The sequence below is a fragment of the Sorex araneus genome, chromosome 3 (assembly GCF_027595985.1).
Source record: "Sorex araneus isolate mSorAra2 chromosome 3, mSorAra2.pri, whole genome shotgun sequence".
NCBI classification, from domain to species: domain Eukaryota; kingdom Metazoa; phylum Chordata; class Mammalia; order Eulipotyphla; family Soricidae; genus Sorex; species Sorex araneus.
Window position 1 is genome coordinate 172,103,431 of NC_073304.1, and position 13,991 is coordinate 172,117,421.

The window sequence follows — 13,991 nt, forward strand, 5'->3', positions numbered from 1 at the left end:
TTAGGGCCCCTCTGAGGGCTGCCAGGCCGCCGTGCTGGCTCCGAGGCGTGTGGGAGGGTGGGAAGGGGTGCTGGAGCTCAGGGGCTCAGGGCCATGCCAGGTGCCCAGGGGTGGGGTCTGACTCCAGCTCAGTCGCTGCTCGCCCTGGCCTTGCTGCTGCTGGTCCCAGCAGGACTGGGGAGTGGGGACAGGGCTCCCCGAGAGGAGGGGCGCGGGGGGAGCTGGTGAGGGGTGACACCAGGAGCTCCACTGCAACCCAGGCACCTGCCAGCGACTCCCCACGGCCTCCTGGACCGGGGACTGGGGGTCCAGCGGTCCCACGACCTGTCCCGTGACAGCCTGCCCGGCCCCCTCTCTGGGGCTGCGGGGTCCCCAGCTGCAGAGGCAGAAGCTGCTGCCCCCAGGCCCCCCTGAGCCTCTGTTGCCCCAGGAGCCAATGAGAAGCCCCCACCCCGCAGCTGCACGAGCTGCACCCCCCCCCCCGTGATGCTCTGCCAGACTCCTTGGGGGGGGGTGGGGGGGACTCTGCCTGGACTCATCGGGCCCCTGAGAGGCCGTGGGATGTGTGGGGCCGCAGCAGGCCCCCCTGCTCCTGAGCCGTGGGCCGGGCTTGCTCCCTCCACGGCCGCAGGGGTCTGGGGCTGCTGCCCACACCCTGTGCGCCCCGAGGCGGGGGAGCTGCGGGGGCTGGTCCCGGTGTCTGGGCTCCTGTGGTCCTAGCTTGAGCCTCCGTCTCCATACTCCGTACCGGGGCCAAGAGGTGACTGTGGCCCGCCCCCCTCATAGCCCCCACGCCCGCCTGTGCCTTCCGGGCCGCTGCTGTGGCCGAGGGTGAGCCCATGTCCTCAGGGCCACCGGAGCGTCCAGCAGAAACCCGCGGTGCCCAGCCCGGCGAGCTGGAGTCACAGGCCTGCTTGATGCTTGGGAGGAATTTTCCAGAAGCCGAGGCTGGTACCTGGCGCTGCCCCGGAGAGGCAGATGCCCCCACCGATGGGGTCCCCACCGGCTGTCCATGTCTCCCCTGGCCGCCCGGCTCAGTGCCCATCCCCAGGACCTGGCTGGGGACTCCAGCTGGCAGAGCCGCGTTGGCACCACACATGCCCTCGAGCCCTGCTCCCCACCCCCGCCCCTGCCCACTCCTCTCTCCTCGGTACCCCCCCAGATCGGCCAGTGGCACGTGGCAGACGGCCTCAGCATGGACAGCCGCCTCTTCGCCTCCAACCTCTCCGCCAGCCTCTTCAACACCACCCTGATCGTCACCACCATCCTGGTAAGCGGGGTGTGCCCGGGGCAGTCCCAGCCCCCTCGCCCCGCCCCCGACACAGGCCTGGACTTCTGGGGAGCAAAGGGCCGGGGGTCTCCTCAGGACTCCTCGAGGCCCGCCGAGGACCCTAATCCTGCAGCAGTTGCGGATTCAGCCGGAAATGCTGTTTGATGCATTCCAGAGCAGTGGGGGCGGGGGGCGGGGGTGGAGTCTGCTGGGGTCTCCCCAGCTGCAAGGGGAGCTGTGTGCGGCCAGGGAGACCGCACGTCTCCGTGGGTGAATCACGGCGGGACTGGAGCGGCTGATGCAGGCCCCCGGCCCTTTCCCCAGCCCCTTCTGGTCACGTCCAGGGTGCCCACCCTGCAGTGGGCACCTCCGTTCCGTGGTTCTCACGGGCTCTCTCTTCACGCCTGGATGGCGACGAGAGAGAGTTTGGGGTCCCAAGGACAGGGGCCTGTTTGTTCCACTGGATCCTGCTCCCCCCCGAGGGAGCCCGGAGCTCCTTCCTGAGGCCAGACGCGCCCACCTCGGCCTCAGCTGCCCCCTCGCCCCCTGCCTCCTGTGCTGCGGAGGATTCTGTCACGAGACCGACGGCATGTTCTGAGCAGTAATTAGTTTGTTCCTCTCCCCTGCCCTCCCCGGTAACTAATCAGACGCACATTTCCCCGCCTGGCGCGGCACCTTATCAGCAGAGGGGCCCAGGCGGCTGCGCTGACAGAGCCGGGGCTGAGGCGTGATGGATGAGCCGTCCTGTGGCCTGGTCCCCCGGAGCCCGGGGCGAGGATGCTCACCACACAGCCCCTCCGACACGGCCTTCTGGGGCCGCAGGGGCCGGGCAGGCCCGAGGGGCTCCCTGCGTGCTGAGAGAAGGGGTGCCCGCCCCTGTCAGGGCTAGGAAACGGCCCTCGGGGAGGGAGCGGCCCGAGCTGCTGCATCCCCCTCGTCTGGTCAGAGATGGGGGATGGCAGGCATCCTCGCCCTCGCCCACGCCGGAGGGTGAATGGGCACCTGTGGGCACTGTTGGGGAGCTCGGGGCAGGAGGGGCTGAGGACACAGTCCTGGCACCTGAGTGGTTGTATCCGGGGGCCATAGAGATAGCTCAGTGGGTAGGGCACTTGTTTAGGGTTCCATCCCTGTATGGTCCCCTGAGCACCTCCAGGAGTGACCTCTGAGTGCAGAGCCAGGAGTCACCAGGTGTGGCCTATAAACAAACAAACAAATGTTGTGTCTACCCTCCCCCCACGAGAGCCCCGTTTGGCTCCTTCCGGAACCTTCCCCAGGCTGCCCACCAACACCACGGAGGCCCGCCTGTTCCTGCTGTCCCTTGTTTGGGCCCCTCCCGTCTCCGGCCTGGGGTCCCCGGGGAAGGGAGGGAGCCTCCCGCCGGCCCCGCCCGGGCCTCAGACGTGCGTGACAGCTGCCCAGTCTTGCTGCAGGAGAACCCGTACTTGATGCTGAAGGGGAACCACCAGGAGATGGAGGGCAACGACCGGTACGAGGGCTTCTGCGTGGACATGCTGGAGGAGCTGGCCGAGATCCTGCGCTTCAACTACCAGATCCGCCTGGTGGGCGACGGCGTGTACGGCGTGCCCGAGGCCAACGGCTCCTGGACGGGCATGGTGGGCGAGCTCATCTCCAGGGTAAGGGGGCGGGGGAGGGGTGCGCCCACAGAGGCCTCCCTCGGCCCCGTGCTCGTGCGTGTGGCCCGTCTCTGCCCCTGCAGCGGGCTCTGAGCCGGGCACAGGAGACCACCCAGGCGCGAGACCACCCCAGTGCTGCCCCCAACACCCTCACGCCCTCACCCGGGGGAACCCAGCTGAGTGACCCGGCTCCCTGGGGCATTGTAGCCTGGGGGATGGCTGGCAGGGTTTCGGGGCTCAGGCCTTCCCCGTTTCTTGGCTTACGGGCAATTCCCGGGGTGGAGCACTGAGTGACGAGCTTCCCAGAAAGGGGCCCTGACTTGTTGGGTCAGAGAATCCCAGGTGGGATAACTCAGAGCCGCTGGACACGCCCTGGGCGGGCGCTGACTGGGACGCACGGGGGGCTGAAGAGCGGGGTCTGGGGGCTTGTGGAGCTGGCATGGGGCCGGAGGTGGGTGCGTGCCTGGGGGGCTGCGGGGCCTGGCAGGGCGTGCGGTGAGTCAGGCCAGAGCAGGGCTAAGGGAAGGTCCAGCGGCCGCCCTGGGGCCCTCAGCACTGTTCAGTCACAGGGGTGGGGGGGGCCTTCCCAAGCCATGTTGGTGCCGCGGGGCTCAATGGTCAGGGCTGGGCTCCCGAGTCCCCGCCTCGGCGTGTGCCCGTGCCAGGCTCACACCCGTCACCTCTGACCCTCTTAACACACCCGGTGGACCAATGAGCCTCCCAAAGCCCCCGAGCTGCAGGGACTGGCCAGGGGGTCGCAGCTGGGGAGAGCTGGAGGGGGCTGGGATTCGAACCCTGGACGCCACGCAGGCCTCAGCCAGCACCCGCCTTGGGACCTCGGTGTCAGGGGCACAGCAACACCCACCCATGGCCGCTCGTCCTCGCTCCCGTTCACCCTCCCCGCCTTCCTCCTCTCTCCTCCTTTCCTCTCGGTCTCGGACGCATCCGGTGAGTCGCTTGATGCCTGCGTGTCCCCGTGGTGGGGAGCAGGGACCCCAGAGAGGGACGGGGCAGCAGCATAGCCCGCGGGGCGCTCGCCTGGCCTGTAGCCAACCCCAGTATGATCCCCAGTGCCCCATCTGTCCCCAAGACCCCCCAGGGGTCAGCCTGTGCAGCCCCCACAGAAAGCTGCTGGGGTAAGAATGTTAGGGGGGTGGGGCAGAGGAGACAGTGGCGGGCACTTCCCGGCACCACGTGCCCCGCCAGGGTGGCCACTAACATGGCTGGGCTGGAGGACTGAACAGCCTGGCCCTGATGGGGCATCTAGCAGCACCCGTGGGGCACCCAGCAGCACCTCACAGGGAACCCAGAACCCAGCACCCAGCAGCACTCACGGGGCAGGGCCAGGGAGATTGCAGCCTGTGGGATCAGAGCTGAGGTGTCCACGGCAGATCCGTGGGGCCCCACTCTAGGGAGTGGCAAGGGTGGACGTGGACAGTGCACGGCCACTTCCTGATGGAAAGGCCCCCGCGCCCCTCCGGCCCCCTCGGTCACTCACCCCCAGGACTTTCTCCCAGGCCTCGTGGGTGCCCAGAGTGGGGGCTACGGGAGGACCTCACCGTCCAGGGGCACTCTGGAGCCCGGCACCCGCCCGTCCTGTCCTGGGTGTGCGGGAGACCCTCTCCTCCACCGAGCCCCCACGCTCACACCCTGGAGGGGGGGGGGAGGTGGGAAACGGCATTTCCCACCTTCGGGGCCCGCTTGGGGGAGGGCAGAGCGTGCAGGGGCAGACGGAGCCCCGCCGCCCGCGTCCAGCCCAGGCGCCCCGTTGGCGTCCAGGCGGTGCACGCGCTCGGCAGAATGGCACATTGGAGTTCAAAGACAAAAGGGCTTTGGGCGGCTTAGATTCAAGGCTCATAAGCCTTGGACATCAAATAGCTCTTACCAGTGACATTTTGATGAATTAAGTGTAAATGAAGCTGAAATGCCTCGTTCTGCTCTGCCCCTCTGGGCCCCTTTGAGAAGGGATTGTGGGGAGTTTGCCAGAGGCCTGGGGGGCAGGGGCAGGGACGCGTGGTGCCCTCGGTCCCCGGGAAGGTTGGCGAGAGGCTTTTCCTGCCAAACTGGAAAAATGCATCCAAACGTCCCCTGGGATGACTTTTCACCTTGGAGCCAGAAACTGTTTTAGCTGCAAATAGGTCACAGGACGGTTTTCGCACACGAAGATCCGGGCCCTGGGGCCGAGACAGGGGCGGGCGCTTCCTCGCCGACAGCCGGCCCTAATGCTGCAGTCCACAGTCCCGCAGGCCCCGAAGATGGACGTGGGGGACAGCCCCCCGACTTGCCTCCTCGCTCCCACTCCCCAGAGACCCGGACGGGAGCCCCAGCACCCCTCCTGGTGCCCCACACCCCCGGCAGGAGGGTGACCCCACAGGCCAGAGGGGCTGGTGTGGGGTGGGCACTCCGTGGTGCAGAGCCCAGGAGAAGTTCCCCAGCCAGGGTCCCGGTAGGTAGGCACAGAGGACTGGGGGTGCGGGATGCGGCGGGGCTGCCTCCGAGGAGAGGGGTGGCTTCCCTCTGCACTTTCGGCATGGGCGCAGTAGTTCTGAGCCAGGCAGTGCCAACCTGTGCCAGGCGGTGTTAACCAGTACTGGGTGCTGCCGGTCTGTGTCAGATGGCACCAGACTGTGACAAGACAATGCCAGGAGGGGACTGCCTTGCCCGTCGGTGCCAGCTCATGCCAATGCATGCCAGGCTATGCCAGTGAGTGCCAGCCTCGCCGACACGTGCCAGCTTCTGGCAGTGACAGTCTTAGGCCACCCATGTCAGTGCCGGCCACGCCAGTCCATGCCAACCCCTGCCACTTGATAGCAGTTGGTGCCAGTGAGTACCACCCCCTGCTGGCCAGTGCTGAGCAGAGGCAGGCGCTGCCGTGTGTGTGTGTGTGTGTGTGTGTGTGTGTGTGTGTGTGTGTGTGTGTGTGTGCGCGCGCGCACGCGCGCCCTCCCAGATGGAGGGCACATGTGTGCGGGTGACGGCCAGCGGCTCCATCGTGGTTTTCCCCAAGGCCAGGTGAGACTCATTTCACCTGTGTCACACTCCGTGCCTCTCTGTCGGTTTCTGCCGACCAGCGCCAGGCACTGCGTCTGTGGACTTCCGAGGGGCAGGGGTGTGCCCAGAGCCGAGCAGTGCAGGCCCGGATGGCCGGGAAGGGCTCCCCCTGGCGGCCCCCGGAGCAGCGCAGGCCCCTGTGAGAGATGTGGGTGGGAGGACATCAGTGCTGGGGTGGGCCCGGCTGTGGGGGCAGGCTCCCAGGAGGGCTCTTTTTGCCAGGCTGTGCCTTGTGGTCCCATCTGTACCAAGCGATGCCAGCGCTGACCAGTGTCTGACCATGACAGGCAGTGCCAGCCATGGCCAACTTACACAGGCTGTGCCAGCCTTGCCAGAGTGTCAGCACTAGGCAGCGCCAGCCGGTGCCAGCGTGCGCTGGACATTGCTAAACCCATCCTAGGTGGTTCCGGTCAGTGACACGTGGTGCCAGCCCGTCCCTGCCAACCCTGTGCCAGCCGGAGAGGGGGCACCTTCCCTGTGTGCTTCCAGTCGTCCCGCATGGCTTGGGCGTGGAGGGGTGGGTCTTGGCTGGGGCGGTCAGGGAGAGGGCGGCATAGCCCCTCCCCGGGAAGGAAGGTGGGCGATGTGCCCGGTGGGGTGCGCTGCACGCCGGCCCCCCGCAGCCATGCCTGAGGAGGAAGTGTTTATAGCTCTGCTGCCGCCAGGCCCCTCCACTTCCTGCTCAGAAGTGGAGCAAGGCCGCTGTGCCCCGCTGGAGCCCCCACTCCCCTCCTGGAGATGTGTGTGCCCCTCCCCCCAGGACTGCGCAGGGCGGGACAGCCCCCCCCAGCTCCCTGGCCATTGCAGTGGGCACGGGCATCTCCCCTGCTCCAGCCGGACCCCCGGGGAGGGCAGGATGCGGGGCGGGCAGCGGGGTGGGGCCCCTTCCTGCCCGAGAGGCGGGGGCTGCCACCCCTCCACAGACCCGGGAGCTCTGCGGTTTGCCCACGCATTGGCACAGCTGGGGGAGCCGTTGACTGCCCAGACCCTGTCCCTGTCCCTTGTCACAGCCCCAGGAAACCGGGGAACTGGCGGCTAGAGCAGGGAGTGACACGGATCCGTCCGTCCTTCTGTCCCCCCTGTCTGCTGGCGGGAAGGAAGGGCAGGAGCTTGGGCAGGCCAGGGGCCGGGGAGCGGGTTCTGAGGCCCCCCCTATAGGCCCTGTCCATCACGGGGCCGCGGGGGCAGCAGCGGTGAGTGTGCAGCTGAGACAGGCCCTCGGGACTCACTTTCCTGCGGGCCCCCCTGGCCTGGAAACCGGGGCTGTGGGTCCTGATTCCTTTCTGCAGACTAGGAACAAGCCCCACAGCGTCCAGAGCATGCCGGGGGTGCCCCGGTGTCTCCCCCGAGCAGGGCAGCCTCTGCCCCCGAGGGTGGGCTGGAGGAGGAGACACAGGGCTTCCGGGGGACGCGGGCGGGCAGAGGCTCCGGGGCTGAGCACAGCCCCCGCATCATCCCACACCTGCCGGCACCTGCCCTCACGCTGCACTCACGACCCTCGCAGTCTCACGGGAGGGCGCCCGAGACGGTCAGTCCCCGCCTTAGAGCAACCCAGGCCCCCCCCGGACCGACCGTCAACGACGGGTCAGCAGGGCCACCCACTGCACTGCCTGTGTGCTCAGGCAGGGTGAAAGGTCAGAGAAGATTGGGTTCTGTCCCCGAGTGTCAGGCTGAGCCCAGGTGGGAAGGAGGCAGTCCAGCCCCAGGGAAGCAACATTTCCTGAATGGACAGGTGAGCGTGGGGGTGGGGGGCTGTGGGGGAAGCTTGGGCCTTGCGTGTAGGAGGCCCCGGGTTCCACTGTGGGGCGCCTGGAGGAAGCCCGGGCAGGGCCGAGGCAAGGATTCAAGGACTGTACATCACCTGTGTGTGTGTGCGTGAGCGTGCACGTAGTGGGGGAGGGGCAATGCAGGAGGCGGGAATGCGGGGGGAGGGGGGAAGCGCCTGGGATGGGGGAGGGTGCCCATAGCTTATGCCCTGCCCCCCTAAGCATCTGGGGTCTCTTCCCTTCTGGGGGCACAGCGAGAGCCCGGGCAGCCCCTCCCCTGACTCAGGGAAGGACCTGGCCAGGCTCTGTCTGTCTGTCTGCCTGCCATTCACATGTATGGCCCGTCTCGGGGCTCCAGTTGTGCTGTGTTCAGAGCTTCCTTGGCAGCCCCCGCCGGGGGGCCGGGGTCTGCAGCAGTCCGGGAAACATGTCAGAATTCGGCTGCGGGGGCTGCCTGCTGCCTTCCCGGCGAGGGCCCGTGGAGGAGCTGGAGATGGGCCCGTTAGGCCGCCGACAGCCCGCCAGGAGCCGGCTTGCTGCTCGCAGGGGACGGGCAGCTGGGACTTGGCAGGGCGAGGTGGGAGGAAACGCGGCACAGCTCAGCCCGTCCTCTCCTCCCGCTGCTTCTCCCGGGCGCTGTCTGTGCCCCCCGATTCAGCCCTGGGCTCCTGCTGTCCCCCACGCCTGCCCAGAGGCTCTTCGCTCCCCACTGGCCTGCCCCCGGCTGCGCCCGGGCGCCCTGTTAACCGGGAGCCCCGCGAAGCTGTTTCCAGCCCTGCCCCTCCACTCGCCTGTGGCGTGGGGCTCAGTCAGACGAGACGTCCTTTCACCGAGCGCACTCGGAGTCTGGGCACGGTGACGCCGGCCCTGTGCCATGCGGGAAAGGAGGCACCCGCCCCTCCCCCCGCGCTCGCTCTGGGGCTGCCGCACCTGCCTGTCCCCCTCCTTCCCACTGCCCGGCCCTGGGCAATGACCTTCGTCACTCTCTCGGTAGCCCCAGCCGCACTGGGAGTGAGGCCGCTGTAGGGAAGAACGAGGCCTGCGGCCTGTGCGAGGACGGTCCTCACAGAGTCCCAGGGAACAGAGGGAGAAGGACAGCGTGGGGCCGGGCTTTAGCTCACGCCGCGCGGCTGCTACTAATAGCTGTTGTTTACCAAGTACTACCTGCCAGGCATTTATCATGCACCATTTCCTCTCCAACAACCAGCCGTCCTCCAAGATAAACATTATTACTCACGTTGTATAATGAAGAAGTGCAAGTTAGCGCTGGCTTCCGAGAGAGGCAAACTCAAGGTCACCCGGCTCAGGACGACTGAGCTGGAACCCCGGGCCCGGCCGTGGGACCTGTGTCCACGCTCATCCCTGCCCACCGTGGGGCCTCCAGGTAGCCATCGGTTCTGAGGGCCCGGCCGGTGTGTCTGGGAAAAGGACAGCAGGGCCGGGGTGACCGGGGCCTGGGGTGGGAGCTCTGAGCCTTCAAGGTTACGGGGTGAGGTCCTGCTGGGAAGGAAGAGCTGGCCGGGCAGGAAGGATGCTGCAGGGGGCCCGGGCTCTCTTCAGAGGGAAGCTGGAGTCACTGAGTGACTGAGGCGCGGGGAGGCTTGGTGGCACTTTGGTCAGAAGAGGCCCCAGAGCAGCGGGTCTCCGCGTATCGCTCCCGCCTGCAGCCTCAGCGTCCGTCCCCCGTTGCTGGTCAGAAGTCCCAGTGCTCCCTCCAGTCCTCTGCCCCAGAAACTTCTGCCTCTCCGCCCAGGACTGCAAGGCCCTTTCCATTTCAGCGGGCCCTCCTGGGAACTCAGGGCGTCTTCGAGGTTGGAGTCCCAGGTTCTGTAGCATCTACTGTCCGGGGCATGGCATTATAGGGTGCTCGGTAATTGGGGGGACTCGCTTAATGGCTGGGTGAAGAGTGGGTGGGTGGGCGTGAGGATGGGAGCATGGACCTGGGGAGGGACCGGCAGAAGGGTGGGGGTGCAGGAGTTGGGGGGGTATGGGTGGGTGGGCGGGCGGATGTGTAGATGGATGGGTGGATGGTAGGCAGGCAGGCAGATGTGTGGATGGGTGGGTGGACAGTGGGTGGGCAGGTGGGTGGGTGGACAGTGGGAGGGCAGGTGCGTATGGGTGATGGATGGTCAGTGGGCAGGCAGGTGGGTGGATAGTGGGCGGGCAGGTGGGTGGATGGGTGGTGAACAGACAGATGGATGGATGGACAGTGGGCAAGCAGATGGATGGGCGGTGGGCAGGCAGGTGGATGGACAGTGGGCGGGCAGGTGGGTGGATGGATGGTGGACAGACAGATGGATGGATGGACAGTGGGCAGGCAGGTGGGTGGATAGTGGGCAGGCAGGTGGGTGGATGGATGGTGGACAGACAGATGGATGGATGGACAGTGGGCAAGCAGATGGATGGGCGGTGGGCAGGCAGGTGGATGGACAGTAGCGGGCAGAGGTGTGGTGGGCAGAGGTGCTGGGAAGCTCTCTGGAGTCATTTACTCGTTAGGGAGCCTGATGAGGTGGGGTGGGGTGACTGGGACCCATTTGTGGATTAGTACACTGAGGCTCCAAGGTTGAGCTCATTTGTCCCAGTCTCGCGACTGGAGGACGTGGCAGAACCTGGATCCAGACTCGGTCGGGCCCTGGCGTGTTCTCCACACCCAGCAGTGCCCCTGGAGGCCCCTGGACACGCTCAGATCCATTGTCGGGGCTCCTGCACTGCCCGGCTGGCACCTGCCCCTCCCGTCTTCCCGGGCACAGGGGCCCCTGGGCGCACCAGCGTGCTCCCTGCCCCACTGGGCTGCCCTTCCCAGACTGCTCTCCGGGCCGTCCTGCAGCTTGTCGAGAGCCGCCGACACAGGCGCCCTATCACCCGGGCACTCCTCCCCACGGCCCCCTTCCTGGCCTCCCTGGGCCGATTCCCCCTCCCCGCTCCCTGGGGGCTGCTGGCGGGGTCTCTGGCCACAGCACCAACTGCAGAGCACAGGCCCGGGCCTTTGACATGGCGCGGGCAGTGCGGCCTCGCTGGTGTCTATGGGAGCCCTGGGCAGAGGAAGGAGGTGTGAGCGGGGGGCACTGTGGCCTGTGGCACACGGCTGTGTGAGCTGGTGTTGGCCCGGCCCTCGTGAAGCCCACGCAGAAGAGCAGGGCCGGGGATGGCAGACTGAGAGCGGGGAGAGCGGGCTGGGGGATGGCAGTGCCCAGCAGCCAGGGAGGCTCCCCAGGTCTGGCCATCTGTCCCCCCGAGCCACTGCTTTGGGATTTGGACAAGCTGTTGAGCCGGGCCCCGGGGAGCAGACAGAGCCGGGCCCAGGGGAGCAGATGGAGCCGGGCCCAGGGGAGCAGACACAGCCGGGCCCAGGGGAGCGGACACAGCTGGGCCCAGGGGAGCAGACGGAGCCGGCCCCGGGGAACAGACACAGCCGGGCCCAGGGGAGCAGACACAGCCGGGCCCCGGGGAGCAGACACAGCCGGGTCCAGGGAGCAGGTGGGAGCTGGTGTTTCCCCACCCAGATTGCAACCTCAGATCCAGCTGCAACGTGCAGGTTTCCCCGCTGCCCCTCTTCCGTTTGTTTTTCGGGGGAGGGTGGGTGGATGGGGAGCGCATCACGTTCTGGAATACTGGGGTTTTGAGTCACTCCTGTCCGTGGGTCTCTGCCACGCTCCCCGGCCCCAGATCCTGGCTCCCTTCCTCTCTCCTGGGGCCCTCGTCCTCCGGCAGCTGCCAGAGTTTCCTCTGAGCCGGGACTGTGTTGTTTCCGACCTCTTAGTGTTCTGTCACCATTGACGTACTTGGGGCCGTATCGCAGTACAGCAGGTAGGGTGCTTGCCTTGCGGGGTTCAATCCTTGGTACCCCGTAGGCCCCCCAAGCCCACCAAGATAGATTCCCTGAGCACAGACCCAGAGGCCCAGCAGGCGTGGCCTGAAAACCAAATGATTTCTGTGCCACATGGGGGCACGTATCGAGTGATCATCTTCACCTCCCTACCTGTTTCACAGGGCACAGGCCCGTCCAGCCCATCTGTTTTGCCGGGAAGGGCACGGTTTCATCTCCTGGACTGACCCGGCGTGGGCACTGGGTCCAGCAGCCGCCCACCTTTACCCGGGCACCTGCGGCTAGCCTCCGTGGCTTCAGTCTGGGCACAGCCACGCACCGTCCTTCCCACTGAGTTTTCACAGCCCCTGGCTGCATGCCGGGGAGCGATACTGAGCACTGCCCGGGTGTGTAATTTTTCTTGGCAGGGCCCGGGATCAAACCCGTGTCTCACGCATGCAGGGCATGTGCTTTGCCCCTACGCTCCAGCCCCCTCATGTCTGTAGCTGAAGCCCCCTGTGGGCCCTTTTCCAAGAGAGGACAGTCATCCCCCCTCCTCTGCTGCCTGCTCCAGAGAGTTCCTCTTCCTCCACACCCCTGCCAGCACTTGCTTTGGCGCCGGCCGTTCCCCGAGGCTCACTGGCTCCGATCTGTGTCTCCCGAGCACTGAGCCGGTATTCCCTGTCTGGAGCTGTGTTTATCAGGGTCTTCCGTGAGCTGTGGGGTTTGTGCCGGTTGCTTTTCCGTGGCTGTTGGGGTGAGTGAGCTCCTTCCTGATTTGGGATCGTGACTGCCGGTCACACGTGCGCCGTGCCGCTCTCTTCTCCGAGTTGTTAGCCGCTGTTTGGTTTCCGGGGTCACTGCCTTGCTGTGTAAAAAGCCTTTTCCTTTGCTGGAACTGCCGAGTTGTTTATTCTGACTTGGCTTTCCCCGGCGGGTCGTTGGAGTAGAATCTCCAGATCCATCTCCGAGCCTGAGGTCAGCCGTGTCGCGCTCCCGCTCCCTCCCAGGATGTTATGGTTTCTGGTCTGAAACCTCAGTCTGCGGGCCCGTGGTCGAGTTCCTCTTTCAGCTCCGGTAGTCTGCGGTAATTTAATTCCTCCCAGCGCCGTTTGCAGAAGAGACTTCTGTTTCTCCATGGTGTGTGCTTTTGGCTCCTCGATCGCAGATTAGCTGCCCGTGGAGCCCTGGGTTTGCTGAGCCCTTCTGGGAGAAGCTCGCCCAGATGGCAGGCGGATCGGCAGTCGACTCCCCACGCCTGCGCCTCTCGGGCCCGTGCGTGGAATTAGGAGCCGAGGCCACGGCACAGCTGCCCAGGAGCTCCGCGTCTGCCGGCCCACGTGCCCCGTGAGACCACGCGTGGGCTTCCCGTCCAGCGTCTCCGCATGCCTGTGCCCCATGAGACCACACGGGCACCTCGTTCCCTTTCCCTTTGGTCCGTCGTCTTGCCTACAGATCTTTAAACTGAAGTTGGCATCTGGAAAGGTCTGAAAATCACCGTTCCCACGTGACTGGTGGGAACAGGCCCAGTCACCCCCAGGTCGGGAGGCAAACCGTCTCCCTGAATCCCCCCTCCCCCATCCCCTCTCCCGAAGGACCCATTCTCCCAGCTTCAGCACACGGGCTCCGTGCACTGACCGCGGCCCCAAGGCTGCATGGGCTCGGACGGGCTCGGACGGTCTGGGAGGACGCTGGGGGCCGTTGCTCTCGTGGTACGTGAGGTGTCAGCCAGATAGGGAGCATCTCCGAAGCCGATGCCGCCTGCCTCCTCCACCAGGAAGAGCGGTCGGAGGGCGGGGTGACACCTCTGGCTCCCCTCCCACGTCAAGCTGTCCCCTGCCCCTGTGGCAGACGGCCCGTCCCCTGGGGGGGGGCGGGAGCCAGGCCGTGTGTCCAGTGCCCACTGGCAGTCTGTGAGTTCAGAACAGGGTGGGGGATGGGTAGGAAAAAGCCCACGTGTCTGTGGGCCTGGCCGTCCCCGCCGTGTTCAGGGGCCCCCTGTCCTGCTGGGAAACGAGGAAGAGGAGAGGTGGGGTGTGTGGCTCAGCCCCGCACGCAGGGGACCCTGGTTCCATCCTCAGTGCCGGAGCTCACAGCTGGATCCTTCCCCTTCCGGGCTGTGGACTAGACTGAGGCATTGCGGGGATTCCCCGTCTCACCTGTTCCGGCAGGGCTCCTGGGGTGGGGGAGAGTGGAGGGGGGCTCGCCAGCCGGGACGGAAAGGGCCCCCAGAGCTGCCCCCAGGCTCAGGCCGCCAGGCTCCAGGTCGGCCCCCCACTGCACCCCGACCAGGTGCAGCTTTGGGGGTGGCCTGCGGCGAGAGGAGAGCAGCAGGAGAGGGGGGGGCTCACCCGTGGAAACCAGCACGTGGCTCTGTATCTATGGGGGGCCTTGACCCCACAGTGGGGGCGCCAGGGCTGCTCGCTTGACAGGCGGGGTGGGGGTGCCTTTGGGCCAGAAATGGG

The 13,991-nt window shown here is 66.7% G+C and overlaps 1 protein-coding gene across 1 annotated transcript in view; it reads left to right on the top strand.

Moving 5' to 3' along the window:
- GRIK4 (glutamate ionotropic receptor kainate type subunit 4) overlaps positions 1–13,991 on the top strand; it is a 213,570-nt gene that overhangs the window by 164,631 nt on the left and 34,948 nt on the right. The window contains 2 exon segments of the mRNA XM_004604757.2: positions 1,163–1,270; positions 2,701–2,904. Coding sequence (XP_004604814.2) covers positions 1,163–1,270; positions 2,701–2,904 — 312 coding nt within the window.